Below are 18,169 nucleotides of genomic sequence, written 5' to 3' on the forward strand. Positions count from 1 at the left end.
CAGTGCTGTCTGCCACGTAAGTCTGTTGCTGTCAGTCGCATATGAGAATGTTACTTTTGTATTACGTAATCACAAAAGTATCGGAAAATTAGAGCGGCCATATACTGTATTGTAGCAGAGCTACAATCAACCGATTAATGACTTTCCAGCCGGACATCAAACGAATCGTACTAGATATAGTTTGACCCTAAGGCTCGCCAAACGATATATTCATATCTCTAATGTTAAAATCGGTTTTCGGTTTGTACCAATTAATTTTTACACCCTAGCAAATAGCATATACAGTAACTAAAAGCAAAATGGCGAATTACTAGAAAAGGCTAATATAAATAGCATGTAACTAAAAGCAATATAGCTAATGACTAGCAGGGGCTAACATAAATAGTATGTGCAGTAATTAAAAGCAAAATGGCGAATGACTAGCAAAGCATTTAATTGTAAGCTAAATATCTAATAACGAGCAGACGCTAAAGTAAATAGCATATACAGTAACTAAAAGCAAAATGGTGAATGTCTAGCAAAGGCTAATATAAATAGCATGCAACTAAAAGTAAAATGGCTACTAACTATCAGAGCTTAATATAAATAGCATAATTAAAAGCAAGATAGCTAATGACTAGCAGAAGCTAACGAACAAGCTAACATGACTGGCAGAGGCTAATGTAAATTGCATGTACCGGTAACTAAAAGAAAAATGCATTGCATGTACCGGTAACTAAAAGAAAAATGGCTAATGACTAGCAGAGGCTCACGCAAACAACATATAACTAAAAGCAAAATAGCTAATAACTATCAGTGGCCACATCTAACTAAAAGCTAAATGGCTAATGACTAGCATAAGCTAACAAAAAGATCATACAAGTAAAAGCAAAATAGCTAATAACTATCAGTGGCTAATGCAAATAACATCTAACTAAAAGCAAAATGGCAATCACAATGGACCCTTGCACAAAAACATGCACACACACACACACACACACACCCAGTCACATGTCATTGACGAGTGTCTACTGTGAAAACAAACACTATAATAACATGTATTCATTCCTAATCCATACAATTTCAAACATCTTTGTGCAATTGCCAACCTGTTGTAGGCATGACACATGTACAGTATATACACAATTTTTATTTACAGTCCATAATAACAAAATACACTGCTTTTCATACAGTCTGCAGCTTGAATTCCTTCTATTTACAGTTGCCATGGTAATATGAAGTACATAAACAGTATTAGCCGCAGGTACAACACCCAGTAAGCTGAAACATAATCAAAATAGATGTTAAATAACTACTCTCCTCATGCATATGAAGCAGAAGAAAGTCAAATATATAATAATGTGGATGTATTTGACGATGCTATTTATCAGTGCAATTGATCCTGGTTATTTGTGCATAAATTGGTCCGATCAAATTCCCTGCTGGTCACTGAGTCTTCACTTTCTTGCCATGGGTTCCACACTCTGACCTTCTGCCTTTTGAGATGAAACGCCTAATAGAGAATGGAGATTGTATGTTGTTATTTCTGTTAGCTGTTTGTTTACCACCCCGTGGAGCGGGAATGTGAATGGTTGTCACACTGGAACCATATGAATCTCGAGGTTGTGTAAAAAGAGTGATGGGTGTGTTTACCGTCTTTGGTAGAGGTAAAGGAGGAAGAAAAGCTCATCTCTAAAACAAGAGAGTTGATGAGAAGTCAAAAAGGATCCAGATGATGAGAACATTGCAGCACAGGAGCACAGGTCTGAAATCAGGGTGTTCAACCCCTGGTGGAAGGAGAAGGAGCATAATGACTATAATGACATAATAGAATGTAATATATTGTCATCTAATAATACAGAATTTGGAATAAAAGCTGTCACACTCACTCTGTACATCAACACTGCCCCCTGCAGGTGGCTCACAGACCTCAGCTGACGAAAAAGACACAAAACATGACATAATAATTCAGTTTTTTCAGTCAAATCTGTTTGGAAACGCACAAAGCAAAGGTCTTTCATAACAAGACTAACCTTGTGGTTAATAAAAAGTTGCGGTGCCATTGACAGGAAGCCGAAGGCATACACTCCTGAGGGAGAACACAGAATGTCCATGCAGTTCCTACATACCGGTAATATCCAGTACTGTGCAAAAGTCTAAGATATGTTTTTTGAGCAATACTTCAATGACCACATTTAACTGATACATCATGTAGTCTAGTACAGGCTTCCACCTTCTGCAGCCTGTCACTACTGAAACAACTGCCCGTTTGTACATTTGCGACATTATAAATACTTAGACAGACCGCCTCAAAAGTATTGCCAGAGACGTTTTAGAGATTTGAAGTCATTCTCTGCCACAGATGGTTTATTGCGTACATTTTTTTAGTTAATAATGACAATGGATTAATAAAAATGTTAACATTGACCGTCTTATTATTTTATTTTTTTGCGTGATCCTGCTACGGTAATTGTGTCTATCCTTGTATTAATTGTTTTCATGTGTAAAAGAGGTTGCTGTAAAAAGTTTATTAAAACAAGGCAAAGGCCTTGTTCACACTGCAAGTCAATTCTGATTTTTCATGCCCATATGTGACATGTATCAGATTTTTTCCACGTCAATGTGAACAGTGCAATTCCGAATTTTTTAAATCCGACCAAGGTCACTTTCGTATGTGAATATAAGTCAGATATGTATCCAATGTGACTGCAATCTGAACGATCAGGTTGCGTTCATCGGACCAATACTACATCAAAAAGCAAAGCGTCATAATTATTCGCCAAAATAAATGGTTGGAAAATAAATAGTTGACAAATGGGCAGAAAACAGGCGAAAATAATATGTTTTAGGAACTCCCGTCAATGTTCCTCCCCTCCTGTGTCCGACTGCTCACCCACACGCTCTTCGGACCCGACGTCGAAGCAAATGCCCCACAAACTGCGGGAGCCAAAATACTTGCCCTCTTCCTTCTTTATTTTCTTTGCACAATAATTTGGTTGAGAAAAAGTTCACTTTCGTTGCACAAAATCCTTGAAATCGCCACAAATGCGCCAGGACTGAGAACTACTAGAATCGGATCCATGTTTACTTCTGTAAACACTGCAGCATGTGTAACGTCATGTCTGCATGCGGGTCAGATTGCATTCATATTAAACATTGCATTTTTTTTGTAATGTGAACAGCTACATAAAAAGTTTGGATTCAACAAAACATTTCGAATTGGACATCCTAACCTGCAGTGTAAACACACCCAACGGTTTTGCACAGTACTGTATAATACGGATCAGTAATTGCTGAATACTGTATGTACAAATAATACATGTCAAGGTATTTAGAGGCAGTGACTCACCAGTTACCAGGCTGTTAATTATCCAGGAGAAGTAACTGTAAAATGAGAAACATGTATTGTTGTCTAAATTCACCACAGTAATATTTCATTTTAAGTATATTTGTGAGGTGTAATATACAGTATATTGCAGCTAAAAGTGATGAGACAGAGAAGAAATGAATATGACTATGATCAGTTCACCTTTTTTGACGCAAGTAGGCCAGCGAGAAAATAGCCCCACTGATGCACAAGGGATAGATTAAGTAGGACAAGTATGTGGACGCCTGCGGAGGTACACCACAAATGAAATACTCCAAAGAAAAGAAAGAATAGCAGACAGAAGTACAGTACCTGTGTGTCATACTCCATGGTTTTTCGCTCGTCTTCATCCAGCTTGTTTACCTTTATATTGAAGCAGGATATTAATGTCATATCTAATAGGAGTGTCCAAAAAAAAATCGATTGTCAGATTAATCTCAATTCTTATTCTTTATCGATTAAAAAAAAAAATCAAAAATCTATTTTTTTTCCCCAATCTGTCCTGTCCAGCCAATCGTATAGTTGATGTAGATGCCCATATCTGCTGTACAATTTTACTTTAGAAAAGAGAAGTGTACTTCTCTTGTTGCCTTATTTGTATTTGACTTCATCAAATGTTTGGGAAGCATTTTATTAAACAAAACCAGTTTTCTTTTAAGTAATATAGAAATTGATGACAGCTGTTCATCTATTTTATGGAGGAATGTAATTAATAATAGAACTGGCATCCAATATTATTAAAAAGTATAGATTTTGAATCGAGAATCGTTTTGAATTTAGAATCGATTCTGAATCGAATCGTTACTCCCAAGAATCAAATCGAATCGTGTGGTGCCTCAATATCTAATCCGCCAGGTGGTCGTCAAGTGAATGCACCATACTCACACAAAGACGTCTCCAATGCACATTGATTCCAAATACTTTGAACACCTTCCAAACCTGACGACAGAGTACATAATGAAGGCATCAGATGTGTAGTTGTTATCATTTTCACGCAAGGTGAGTACCTCCACACATGCAGCCAACCCGACAGGAAGTATCATCAACAGGCTGGTCTCCTCCAGTAGATGCAGGAAAATCAGTAAAGTACCAAAGCTCCGCCACAAAACTGGAAAAACAACGTTTTAAAAACTGCTCTCCAACCTGACTTCATCGTTTGTAATGTATAATGATTGTATTTGTCTCTCACCAGACTTCCGGGACATTCCTGCCATGCTCTTCTTTTTGCTCCAGGAGCTGACATCATTTTTAAGAGCAAGGAATTCACAAATGAGCTAAAAGAAAAGTAGAGAAAAAGTGGGTCTTAAAAACATTTTGAACAGCTAGGCTTCCGTCTAGTACGACAAAAGCTCCAACCTTAAATCAAATCTGTCATCCATGACATGTACATCCATATTTACAAGTGTAAAATACATAACATTAATAATAAATATTTAAGTAAGGTTCTAATTACTAAGTGGTACTTTCACTCTTATTAGAGTGGTACCTCAACTTAAAAGTGCCCCAATTCTGAGATACGAGCTGTGTTCCAGATAATTGTTATTCTTTAAAGGGAATCTATTATGCAAAACCAAATGTTCTTACCTATTGGTACCTGTTTATGTGTATTTTGGATCTGCATAAGTCCCGAAAATCTGAAATCAAACTGTATTGCGGAGATATTTAGAGAACAATCTTGCCTTCTTTCATACTCCTCCGAACTACCCTTTTGGAATTTGCCCATATTGGTGACGCCACCGGTTGGGAAAACCGTCAGCAGATTATCCATGTATGGTATAAATGTACCCGAAGTGCCTTGTGCACGTCCGCCATTGTAGTCCGCGCTGTCGTCATTAAGCTCCTTCTTTTCTTTATCCTCTTGTTGTGAGGCAGACTGGTTCGCGCATGCACATGCTTCCTCCACTTGTGCCATTTCTAATACAAATTAGATTCGAACTTAATCTGTCAGCAAACTCGCTATGGAAGCGCTACAAACTACAACAAAGATGGCGGGGAGAAGACGCTGTCGAAGTGGAGGCATGTAAATAAAACAAAACCGCGCATCCTGAAGAGACAGTTAGGAAGTGGCTTGAAAACGGTCTTTAAAACATGATCTATACAAATATTTTGACCAAAGAACCACCTTTACATTTTATGTACACTAAAAGAAAGTGTTTAAATGTAGAAGAAAAATCATGTCCCCTTTAAGTTGCAAGAAAAAATTTGAGTTACAAGCATCCCCACCACTAGATTGCATAGCAAATGTCACAGTGAACCCTGTGAGATCCACCTAAAGCATCAAAACATCTTACTTGATAGCTATAGCTCATAGCTAGAGATTGACATACCTTTCCAATAGTGGAAAAGAAAAAAGTGGGTGAGAAGGACAGCACTGAGAAGAATAGGTGGATGATATTCATTGAATCAAAGAAATAAATTATTAAAAACATAACCAAGCGTGTCGCCAACTTGGCGAAGCAATTCAAGCACATGACTGCTAGTCTGCACAATACTAAAGCAGAATGAGTCTAACACCAGCTAAGAATTTTGAAATAATGTTTAAACGATGGACATTTATCAATGAAAATATTGAAGTGCTGCTGATGGTGTGTTTGACAGAGAAGCAGCTGGAAGGAGATATCCTAGATTTCCACTCTCCATGCTGTACTTTATTATTACATTACTTTGTAGTTCATTATATTGTATTGTTTTAATACAATGTTTCTTCTTTAAATATTTGTTTTTTTCTTTTTAAAAGGCATCTTACGGCGTGGCGAAGTTGGTAGAGTGGCCGTGCCAGCAATCGGAGGGTTGCTGGTTACTGGGGTTCAATCCCCACCTTCTACCATCCTAGTCACGTCCGTTGTGTCCTTGGGCAAGACACTTCACCCCTTGCTCCTGATGGCTGCTGGTTAGCGCCTTGCATGGCAGCTCCCGCCATCAGTGTGTGAATGGGTGAATGTGGAAATACTGTCAAAGCGCTTTGAGTACCTTGAAGGTAGAAAGGCGCTATACAAGTATAACCCATTTATCATTTATTTATTTATTTACATGTTAAAATGGTGCTCCAATGTGATTTCAATTAATTTCAGAGGGAGACGGCAACTTCTCCTTCTTTTAGCCACTGAGAGGGTAGGAATAGATTCTTCAAGTTGATGACGCTCTTTGACTGAGATGCTGAGATCCAGAATTAGTTTTTTGGTGGATTTATTAACAACACTCAACTATTGCAGCAATCAGAATATGGATCAATTGGAGCAGGATGGTAACCCGATGTTGTGGATATGCTAAATGTGTATAATATTAAGTAGCGTATCAATCGACAAAAGTATGGCTACCTAGCCTTTCCTTTATCCACCGCCCAACCGCACACACACACACACACACATATGCACACACACGCACGCACACACACAATGCTCCTCACCAGCCTTTAGTCCTGTCTTCTACAAATGTAATTGCTCATATAGTACTCAACAAACTGAAATATTTCAAACTTCTGGTTCTGTGGTTATCACAATTTACCCTTCTGTAGTGGTGTCACAAAAAACAACAAAAAGGCACCAAATATACACTGAAACCCTTCAAATGCTCGGTAAACTGAAGTCTCACAATGACGATGGTTTGAACCCCAAGTTTTGTTTGACTGTTAAAGAATATTTTTGGTTGAACTGCAAATTGCATATCATTTTTAAGCATGGTCGGTATCATGGAGATTCTTACTTGCAGAGCTGTGATGAGGGCGGTCAGCACTAACAGGTAAAGGTTGGAGCCCACCAGGGTTTCTTTAATCTCATCAATGTACTCCTCTGAGAAGGCTGCAGGGACAAACAGAAACATAGAACTCAGCTTAAGTATTTCATTTGTTTGTGTCCAGTGCTGTTGTAGAACTCTGACCAAACTGTTGCAGGGAGTAAACCACATCATGCAGATGGACCCAAAATCTGAACGTCCTCAGAGAAATCCCCTCGTAGGAGATAGTGAGGGGAAGATTAGCTGTGCTTCTGTTGATCTCCTATAGAAAAATGCACAGTGAGACCAGTTATGACATGACACGCTCTCTCATGTTAGTCTGATGCTTTACCATTAGATCCCTGACTCTGAAGCTGAGTTCGTCGATCAGCAGCAAAGGAAGGTAGGTGATGCGTCTGCCTTCTTGGGAGCTAACAAAGAACATTTAGCTTATTTGGCTTGTAGCGGAATTCCCATTTTCAACACCCATCCTGATTTTCAACTTGGGTAGGCAAAAAACTTACATTCTAATGTAGCGTCGCACGTCACTGGGTAGTCCTGCCTTGTTGAAGGTGAAGTCTTCTGACATCATGGTGATTGACAGGCGGGGTCTCCAGTGGGATATAGGATGCTTTGAGTTGGAGCTCTACATTTATAACATCAAATGATTTAACAAATGTACATTGCAAAGTCATGCATTTTGAATGTGAAGGGAATATAAATGTACTGTATTGGCAGGGCTGATGTAGGTGGTAAGCAGAGCTGCATGGTGGACCTCTCGGCTGTCGTCTAGAGGTGAAACGTTGGCTTTGTGGATGTACACCACCGCATATAAGCTGCCATTGGCTCGAGTTTCTTCTGGTATTACAACATTGACCTGCCTGAACGCACACACACACACACACACACACACACACGGTCACACACAGCAGAAACAGACCTATACTTCAAAACCTTTGTCTTTTTTTACAATATATTGTAGTCCCTCAACTTACAAGATGAATTAGTTTGAGGCTCTTAACTCAAAGTACTTGTACCTCAAATGAATGTCTCCCATTGAAATCAATTTAATAGGTGCTTGCTCCACCCCCCCAAAACAGCACCATTTTAACATGTACTGTAACATGCCTTTTAAAAAAGGCCAAAAACAAACTTCTGGATGAGAAACATTATAAAATGTAAAAACAATATGTGCTACAAACAACTACAGTAGTTTTATGAAGTAATGTAATAATAATGTACAGCATTTACCTCAAAGAGTGGATTTCTACAGTATCTCCTTCCAGTTGCTTCTCAGTCAAACACATCATCAGCAGCTTCTCCATATTTTAATGAAGAAGTAGTCAACCTGGCACGGCCCGGGCGTATGCCAATGCACATTCCTCAATGAGCCCTGCGGAGCGCACCTCGGGACACGCTCACGGCCACTCATCTCCTGCACGCGTCACTCCGGCGGCAGCAAGCAGCTGCAATCAATCAGCACTCAGCGCACCTGTCGGTAATGATCTTCCTCGGCTTCTTAGCCAGTGCAGACCTGCGTTCCGGGCCAGAACGTAATCATCTGTTCCCGTACAGTAAGCCGTGTTCATGCTTGATGCAATCCTGCTCTCTCTGTGTTTTCCCCTCTGTGTTTCATTGTGCGTTGTCCTGTCATGTCGTTCCTGCAGCAAATCCCTGTTCCTGCGTGACGAGCTGTGCGTCTCATCTTCCTCTTTATTCCTCTCTGGTTCTCTTGCTGCCCCCTTGGATCTCGACCTCTCGTCTGGACACGGACCTCCTACGCCCCGCTATAGCCCCCCGACTTCCTGCTTGTCTCACGGACATTCGAGCCTGACCCCTCAGGGACTTCCGCCTCTCGCTCAACCCTCCCGGTAACACACAACAATTAATTCCCACACTTAGTCACACACCATACATACTCTTGGATTTTGGCACACACCGTTCTCTAGTTGATTATATAATATTATTATTTGTTTCATTTTTATATATATATATTTTTATATATATATATATATATATATATATATATATATATATATATATATATATATATATATATATATATATATATATATTGTATATATATAATAAATCATAGAGTTAAATACTATTCCCCCTTGTGTCTGTGCCATCCACTCCCCCTGTACATAACACCACCTTCAATATTATTGGCTGGCATCACTCGTTCGACTTCAGTATGGTGCAGACGAGCAGTGATAGGCTTCAACTGCTTCGCCAAGTTGGCGAAATGCCATGTTTTTGATGATTTCCTTCTTTAATTCAATACATATTATCTACTTCTTTCTCAGCACTCTCCTTCACGCTCACTTTCTTCCGTACCATGGTCAGACAACAAAATTGTGTCAGTCTCTATTAATAAGCTAATTTGCGAGTAAGACCAAACGTTTTGGGCGGATCTCACGGGGTTCACTGTGGCATTTGCTACACCAACTAATGGCGAGGATGCTTGGAACACAAATTGTTGCTTGTAATTCAAAGCAAAATTATCTCAAAACACTTTCAAACTGAGGTACCGCTGTATACTGCATGCATCATAGGTGCTGTTAAGTAACCCACCTCTCAAATGCAGAGTGAGGATCAAATGGATCAATTCTAAAAGCCAAGTTGAGCTGACTGTTGTCTGGAACAAGGCAGGTGTAAACACTCAGCTGGATATAGATAATGAATAAACGACAAATATGTCAACATAATTGTGCAATTGTGAGGTATATTTAAGCATTAAAGATACCTGCAATCTGGGTCTGGCCGACAGGTAGGAGCTAACGCAGATTTCGCCTGGACCCTCATCGCAGGGTTTGGTGTTGAGGAAGCTGTACAGCAGCCATGCGGTGTGGGCCAGGTACACCGTGAACACTCCCAAGAGGAGCCTGGCCACGGACCTCCTCTTCACGCCGCTCTCCGTAGGCTCCTTGGAGCAGCACGACGGGAACATGATGCAGGGCAACGACAAAAACAACCAACAAAAGGATGCAAAGGGTAGAGAGAGGATGTAGGCGGATTAAGGTCGGCTGCGGTCCAGCATGAACGCTCTTCTTCCCTCCTGCAGCATCCCTTTACTCACTGGATGCTTTTGGTTGTACCTCCGTTACTGCGCCTGTACACTGTTTGTTTCTATTACGACGAATGACATCGGTTTATATTGGCACTTTTAAATGTAGCCATCACACTAGCTGCTATTGAGACTCACTGGAAAGCTATTAGTAATTTGAATAAAGTGAAAATGGGCTATTACAAGTAATATGTGTCATATACAGGACTAAACGAATGCGCCAAAATATATGTTAGAGTAAGCCACTTACTTCTACGATCTTTGTTGTCATCGCGGTGCATTGTGGGTAGTTAGCCCCATCAGGCTAACATAACAACTTTAATGTCTCTCTCATATTGTGGTATAGTCGTCGGGTTTGTTGACTTGGTAGCTAGCGACTGTAAAATGCCTTGCATTACTGGTATTTTAATGTGATGGTAAACAGATTAAATCTTGAAAACTGGGCTTTAGAATACAAAGTGTCACTAATTAGCTGCTAATGCTAGTTAGCATAACATGGATCGATGCATGACAGGCACGTGTAATTGAGTAAACAATACCATGGCAATGTTTGGATATTAGAGCAAATAACCGTTGTTTTCCCCATTTTGTACCTTACAGTTCAAGCCGTTGTATTATTCTTGCATGTGGTCACGGACTGTTGGCTGTAACTGAACTGTCAACATACTCGAGCACACTATAACATTAGTGAAACAACATGGCTCAATGATAAAGACATGTGCATGCTTTTCCTATTTTATATGAGGACTAGTACTTCCTATTCTTACCTCAGCTACCATTTATAGTCCATGTTTTGTATCGTTCTAGTGTTTATTTAGCTGCTTTGGGGGTCATACAGTATGCTGCTCAATTGTCTGAGATGCCCTAGAACGTATCTGGCATTCAGAGGTCAATTACATCCAACGCGTCTTTTAAGTTCGGTGAGCAATTCCTCCTCTACTGGAGGCAATCAAGCTCCTAGTTGGCATGTAGGTCGTGCAGTGTCGTACAGCGCCAAGTGCACAGTGCCACCACCACTGTGCAACACAGATGGCCATCCAGATGCACACAGCAGTCAGTTGCTGCTTGAGTCAAGACGAAGAGGTCCAGCTTGTGTGGCAAAGAACAAGAAGCTGCTGCAAAGAGAAGCATTATGGCCAGGTAAGAATAATAATTGTCAGCTGTTCAATTACTTTTTAAAAAATATAACAAAAAAATGGTGGCAGAGGGTGCTGAGTAGTCTGGGGTTCAATTCCAGGCTCGGGATCTTTCTGTGTGGAGTTTGCATGTTCTCCCCGTGACTGCGTGGGTTCCCTCCGGGTACTCCGGCTTCCTCCCACCTCCAAAACATGCACCTGGGGATAGGTTGATTGGCAACACTAAAATTGGCCCTAGTGTGTGAATGTGAGTGTGAAAGTTGTCTGTCTATCTGTGTTGGCCCTGCGATGAGGTGGCGACTTGTCCAGGGTGTACTCCGCCTTCCGCCCGATTGTAGCTGAGATAGGCTCCAGCGCCCCCCCGCGACCCCGAAGGGAATAAGCGGTAGAAAATGGATGGATGGATAACAAAAAAAAAAAAAATGCTTCCGAGTATTTTAGAGGGAAAATATGCCACTCTTGGTGCTAGGGCTGTCAACACAACTATGTCAATATAAACACAATTCTAAAATCACATTGAACACTTAACAATAACCTCTTAAAATGTAGGTGCAAAAATATGGAATATGTAAGAAATGCTTAATAACGTGTAACAAAATAGTTGTAAGTGTGATAATGTAAACAGAGAGATACCCGAGAAGAACTGTTTCAAGGGTGAGCGCAGTTAAGGTGGCATGGTATTTATTACATAGGGCTGTGAATCTTTGGGTGTCCCACGATTCGATTCAATATCGATTCTTAGGGTCACGATTCGATTCAAAATCTTTTTTTTTTTTTTCAATTCAATATGATTCTCGATTCCAAAACGATTTTTTTCCCAATTCAAAATGATTCTCTATTCATTCAATACATAGGATTTCAGCAGGACTGGGGTAGATGCAAGCAGAGTAGTAGATTTTTGTAAAAAGCTTTTATAATTGTAAAGGACAATGTTTTATCAACTGATTGCAATAATGTAAATTTGTTTTGACTATTAAATGAACCAAAAATATGACTTATTTTATCTTTGTGAAAATATTGGACACAGTGTGTTGTCAAGCTTATGAGATGCGAGTGTAAGCCACTGTGACACTATTGTTCTTATTTTAGTTGTTTTTTATAAATGTCTAATGATAATGTCAATGAGGGATTTTTAATCACTGCTATGTTGAAATTGTAACTAATATTGATACTGTTGTTGATAATATTCATTTTTGTTTCACTACTTTTGGTTTGTTCTGTGTCGTGTTTGTGTCTCTGCTCAATTGCTCTGTTTATTGCAGTTCTGAGTGTTGCTGGGTCGGGTTTGGTTTTGGAATTGGATTGCATTGTTATGGTATTGCTGTGTATTGTTTTGTTGGATTGATTAATTAAAAAAATAAAATAAATAATAATAATAATAATTTTAAAAAAAAATAGATTTTTTAAAAATGAGAATCGATTCTGAATCGCACAACATGAGAATCGCGATTCGAATTCGAATCGATTTTTTCCCACACCCCTAGCATTACACCAGCTCAATGGCTTTGTGGTTAGAGTGTCCGTCCTGAGATCGGTAGGTTGTGAGTTCAAACCCCGGCCGAGTCATACCAAAGACTATAAAAATGGGACCCATTACTGCCCTCACTCAGCATCAAGGGTTGGAATTGGGGGTTAAATCACCAAAATGATTCCCGGGCGCGGCCACTGCTGCTTCTCACTGCTCCCCTCACCTCCCAGGGGGTGAACAAGGGGATGGGTTAAATGCAGAGGACAAATTTCACCACACCTAGTGTGTGTGTGTGACAATCATTGGTACTTTAACTTTATTACTGATTACGAGCACCTTGGTCTGACTACGATCCATTTAAAAAAATCTGCCTTTTGTCGTAGTGTGTTTTCCTGTTTTATCTACAATTTCTTCGCTCTCTGCAACACTCATTTTTAGTTTTTCTCCTGGCTCCATGCAAAGAATTAACCGCTAGACAACAAGATGGTGCAGCCAAAAAGATAGTTGATACTGTTACCTGATTGGCTGTTAGCATGTCACTCCCACTGGTCAGGATCAATGACAACTTCCTGTGTTGCTCTTTTAGCGAGTGCCTTTGTTCATGCAGCCAACCTTGTTCTGCAACTTCCTGTTTCTTCCGATGGAAAAAAAAAAAATCCAACGCATTTTTTATTGATTGATTGTTGCATGTCTATCGCGATATATATTGATATAATTTTATCACCCCGCCCTACTCGGTGCACTTCTCTATATGTTAAATTACAACTAGAAAAAAACATTTTTAAATTCCTACCTCTTCAGAAAAACCTAAGTTTTTCTACTTTCACATAGCTTGAAGGCTGGCAGTATTTTTTCATCCATTATGTTTTGTGGATTGATGATACATGTATAGAGGAAAACCCTATTAGAGTTTGGTGCACATTTAAAGAAATATGTCAATGGGGAAATGTATTTTCTCTCACTGATTGGCGCCGTCAATAGTTTGATCCTTTAACCACATTTTAAACGTAATTTCATATGGCCATGAACTTCTGCCTGGACGACTTGCTAATGCTGAAACATAGGCACAGTCTAAATGCAATTGCATTGGGTTGTAATTATAGTAATACTAAATTGTATTTTTACACACCTTTAATTTAAAAACACTTCAAAGTTCTAAGTGTTTTATTGTTAATGTGATTGCTAGAGGTGGGAATCTTTGAGCGTCTCACGGTTACGATTCAGGAGCTACGATTCGATTAAAAATCGATTGCATCTTTCATTTATGTATATTGATGCGGTTTTAGATTTGTTTTTGTTTCACTAAATAAGCGTTTATCATTTGCAACTTTAAAAAACAGTGCATTTGTAATAAGAAACAATTATTACAAATAATAAACAAGATTGTGATTGGTTGCTGCCTTTGCAGACAGAAAAGGTGAGGAAGAAGGAAAGACCAAATGTTGCCTGTTCATCCCGCCCACCTCACAACATGTTGCTACAGCATTAACAATAATAATAATTCCCACATTTACTAAATAATAAAAATGTGTGAAAAACTAGGACACAATTCCCCTAAAATTAAAAGGTCCGATTTCTCTGAGCGGTGGCTCGCTGCAGTCAGCCAAATTTGAGAACTGTCTCCATTACTTTATATACTATAAATAAATAGATTATCGATTATTGACGTTTGCTAATCAATTTTATAATCGTCCATGTCTAAATTTCAATGCATCAAAAAATCGATTATTTCCCCCACCTCAAGTGATTGCTCCTCCTGGCATTTGTCAATGGTAACAACCATTTTGGAGTATTTAGATTGAAAGGGAACTGCAGTTTTTTTGGAATTTTGCATACTGTCCACATTCATTATGGAAGACATAACGAGGGACGGATTTGATTTTTTAATGCATTCTAAATATTAAATAAACGTAAATAAACATTTTCTACTGGGAGCTCCATTATTCCTCCCATAAAATACGATAAATAACCATTCAAAAAGCGCCAACAATACTCAATTTACATTTAGTGACTTTAATATTAACTACGTATTAGTGATATTGTTATTATAAGAGCTAACACAAACAAATTATTTATAATGGCGACGTGATCACTTTCGTGTGTGCCGATGTTTACTATCAAGTGCTCTGCTGTTGCCTCGCTTTCTTGTTTCCTGTAAGTTTATTGTGGATCATAAAAACTTTGAAAACTCCCCGATTGAACAGAATAACTTTAAATTAATTCAAGAAAGTCTTGGTATCGTGATGTGAGGGCACCTGTAAATGAGATGAAGTCCATTTACAATGCAATAAATTGTCATGTTTAATTACCATTCTAAAACGACGAATAAACCCTAATGACTTGACTTCCAATTTTAAGGGAAAATCTCGCTTATTTTTTTTGAGTGCTAAAAGCAGTTCTCTTATGATTGTATATGAAAACCCTAATTATCTTACTTGGGACCTAATGTTGACTGTCTCTTTCAACAGTGTCTTTTGTCCGCCAAAGAATGACTGAAGCGCCTCTTTCCACTGTACAGCCAACTTTTGTCGTGGTAAGATTGAATAGTTTGAAGAGTGGAGTAGATCATCTTCAGTCATAGAACAGACCATCCTTCTCCCATAGCTTTGATATCCCAACACAGAAAGATAACTTAAATCAGTTACACAATGTCTTAACATTTACGGATACATTTAATTGCTATTGTGTCGTATATATTTCACATTTTTTGCAGTTACAACATAGTGTCTTGTTATATTTTGCAGATGAGGTTTGACCAGAAAGGAACCGTAACATCATTTGGTAAGTACAGGAAAATCACTTTATTGTTTTTTGTCTTGCCTTGTTCCCACGAAGTCTATAATCCAAGCCAGACAGTGGGATAGTTAAACACACACTGGAGTTAGAGTTGTTTGATATTTCCATCCATATATATATATATATTTATACTGTGTATATATATATATATATATATATATATATATATATATATATAAAACCCAAAACCGGTGAAGTCAACCTATATTCAATTGAATACACTGCAAAGACAAGATACTTAACGTTTGAAATGGAAAACGTTGTTATTTTTTGCAAATATTAGCTCATTTGGAATTTGATGCCGACAACATGTTTCAAAAAAGCTGGCACAACTGGCAAAAAAGACTGAAAAAGTTGAGGAATGCTCATCAAACACTTATTTGGAACGTCTTACAGGTGACCAGCCTGATTGGGAACAGGTGGGTGCCATGATTGGGTATAAAAGCAGCATTCATGAAATGCTCAGTCATTCGCAAACAAGGATGGGGCGAGGGTCACCACTTTGTGAACAAATGCGTGAGCATATTGTCGAACAGTTTAAGAACAACATTTCTCAACGAGCTATTGCAAGGAATTTAGGGATTTCACCATATGCGGTCCGTAATATCATCAAAAGGTTCAGCGAATCTGGAGAAATCACTGCACGTAAGTGATGATATTACGGACCTTTGATCCTTCAGGTGGTACTGCATCAAAAAGCGACATCAGTGTGTAAAGGATATCACCACATGGGCTCAGGAACACTTCAGAAAACCACTGTCAGTAAATACAGTTTGTCGCTCCATCTGTAAGTGCAAGTTAAAACTCTACTATGCAAAGCGAAAGTCATTCATCAAAAACACCCAGAAAAACTGACGGCTTCGCTGGGCCTGAGTTCTTCTAAGATGGACTGACGCAAAGTGGAAAAGTGGACTGTGGTCTGACGAGTCCACATTTCAAATTGTATTTGGAAACTGGGGATGTCGTGTCCTCCGGAACGAAGAGGAAAATAACCATTGGGATTGTTATAGGCGCAAAGTTCAAAAGCCAGTGCCCAAGGCATGGATAACTTACACATCTGTGAAGGCACCATTAATGCTGAAAGGTACGTGCAGATTTTGGAGCAACATACCTGTATGTTGCCATCCAAGCAACATTATCATGGACCAGTGTTGGCGCTAGGAATCTTCAAAATGGGGTCCCAGGGACCCCATCAAGTCATAAAAATGGGGTCCCACGGTAGATTTTTGGGGTACCACTTATTTGTAACCGTTATCCTGTTATATCTCACATTCTATATTGTTTTTTGGAAAAAGGTGTCATAAACGTTACTTAATTCATAAAAGAAATAACACAAAATAAAAAATGTTTCATACATATGTAAATGTATTCAGTTATAAACATTAATTCACTTTCTTCTTTCCTTCATGGATCTAAACTTTACAGCTGCCAGTATTGTTTCTATATTTTTATTTAATAAGTTGTAGGTGTATTTATTTTAGTATAAAATTGTAAAAAGTTTTTTGCTTCGGTCATGAAATAATGATAATGGTGTGCCAGGGCATCCATGCATATGACAAATTTAGTTGATTATTCTCACCTGTATGTAGATCATCAGTCTTTTAAAAACCGCCACAACTACACTTTCATGGCAAATAATGCCAGCAAACTTAGAATTTGTCAAGTTAGTTTTAATGTCATTTAATACAGTGGCACTCGATGCCTCTAGCATGTCATCTCTGGCTTTGTGATGGCCTTAAGCTTTGTGTTCCCCTTTAAGAATGGCTGTATGTGAGGTGAGTGACATGTGTAAGTCAGTGGACAAGTTAGGAGACGTAGAGCTTGCATGTTCGGTTGGCTTTGTGGAAAACATAAATAAAGAGTTGTAAAAAATCGACGGCCTCCTCATTCCGACCAAAGAGCGGAAGTGTAGGGACCCAAATTAGAGGGTGTTTCTTGGTGCCTGGTGAGGTTGGATCTTTGAAAATCAGTGCACCCGGTCGTAAAGGTGTTCTTTTTCTTAGCCTGTTTACATGGCGTGCAAAATATCTTTCCATCGTCATAAGTGAGCCATTTGCTGAAAAGTGGCTCCTGAAGCCACTTGTCATTGAAGCTTTGCTTCTTGGGTTTATTGCTCGCCATGATGAAAACAATAACAAGCGGGAGTCCTAATACAGGAAATGCAGTATTTGTGATCGACAAAACTTTCGGCGAATCAAAATTTAAGAAATTGTACTGGAAAGTTCATTACTTTGAAGTCGACCAATAATTAATAGTTAATAATTTGACTCGGCAAATACAAACAAAATTAAACACCGGCAGAAAGCGATTATCGGTAAAAAAAAAATTAAAATTAAAATCCGCGTTCTGGCGACGCGTGGACTTCCGGAATTTCGCGTCCTTAATGATTTCAATGCGTAAAAAGACACAAAAAGTTAGTTAACGCCAACACTGATGGACGCCCCTGCTTTTTTCAGCAAGACAATGCCAAGTCATGTGTTACAACAGCGTGGCTTCATAGTAAAAGAGTGCGGGTACTAGATTGGTCTCCCATTGAAAATGTGTGGCGCAATATGAAGTGTAAAATACCACAACAGAGACCCCGGACTGTTGAACAACTTAAGCTGTACATCAAACAAGAATGGGAAAAAATTCCTGAAAAG

At 39.0% G+C, this 18,169-nt stretch overlaps 2 protein-coding genes across 3 annotated transcripts in view; one reads left to right on the forward strand and one right to left on the reverse strand.

Annotated features, from left to right (window-relative positions):
* Positions 1-1,109: 1,109 nt before the first annotated feature.
* LOC133598786 (lipid scramblase CLPTM1L-like) lies at positions 1,110-10,197 on the reverse strand. The gene is made up of 17 exons (XM_061951562.1): positions 9,807-10,197; positions 9,635-9,726; positions 7,785-7,938; positions 7,582-7,703; positions 7,410-7,488; positions 7,223-7,340; positions 7,049-7,143; positions 4,536-4,620; positions 4,354-4,454; positions 4,232-4,285; positions 3,659-3,709; positions 3,509-3,591; positions 3,329-3,363; positions 2,013-2,068; positions 1,869-1,913; positions 1,633-1,766; positions 1,110-1,492 (listed from the first exon to the last, which is right to left on the reverse strand). The coding sequence occupies exons 1-17, from the start codon at positions 10,008-10,010 to the stop codon at positions 1,426-1,428; spliced, it is 1,575 nt and encodes a 524-aa protein (XP_061807546.1). The 5' UTR covers positions 10,011-10,197; the 3' UTR covers positions 1,110-1,425.
* Positions 10,198-10,357: 160 nt separating this feature from the next.
* The window catches only part of mrs2 (magnesium transporter MRS2), a 32,007-nt gene continuing 24,195 nt past the window's right edge, over positions 10,358-18,169 (forward strand). For both annotated transcript variants that reach the window (XM_061951572.2, XM_061951581.2), the window contains exons 1-3: positions 10,358-11,267; positions 15,200-15,264; positions 15,476-15,512. In XM_061951572.2, coding sequence (XP_061807556.1) covers positions 10,967-11,267; positions 15,200-15,264; positions 15,476-15,512 — 403 coding nt within the window. In that variant the 5' untranslated portion in view covers positions 10,358-10,966. The remainder of the gene's footprint in view (positions 11,268-15,199; positions 15,265-15,475; positions 15,513-18,169) is intronic.

The sequence above is a fragment of the Nerophis lumbriciformis genome, linkage group LG04 (assembly GCF_033978685.3).
Source record: "Nerophis lumbriciformis linkage group LG04, RoL_Nlum_v2.1, whole genome shotgun sequence".
Lineage (NCBI taxonomy): Eukaryota > Metazoa > Chordata > Actinopteri > Syngnathiformes > Syngnathidae > Nerophis > Nerophis lumbriciformis.

What these genes read in the sequence shown, in the direction of transcription:
- LOC133598786 (XM_061951562.1), bottom strand. Translation starts at nt 10,010, where the DNA reads ATGTTCCCGTCGTGCTGCTCCAAGGAGCCTACGGAGAGCGGCGTGAAG. An exon ending in TTACTCCCTGCAACAGTTTG is followed by an intron (nt 7,144 to 7,222) that starts GTCAGAGTTCTA and finishes TTGTCCCTGCAG; the next exon opens with CCTTCTCAGAGGAGTACATT. An exon ending in AACTTTTTATTAACCACAAG is followed by an intron (nt 1,914 to 2,012) that starts GTTAGTCTTGTT and finishes CTTTTTCGTCAG; the next exon opens with CTGAGGTCTGTGAGCCACCT.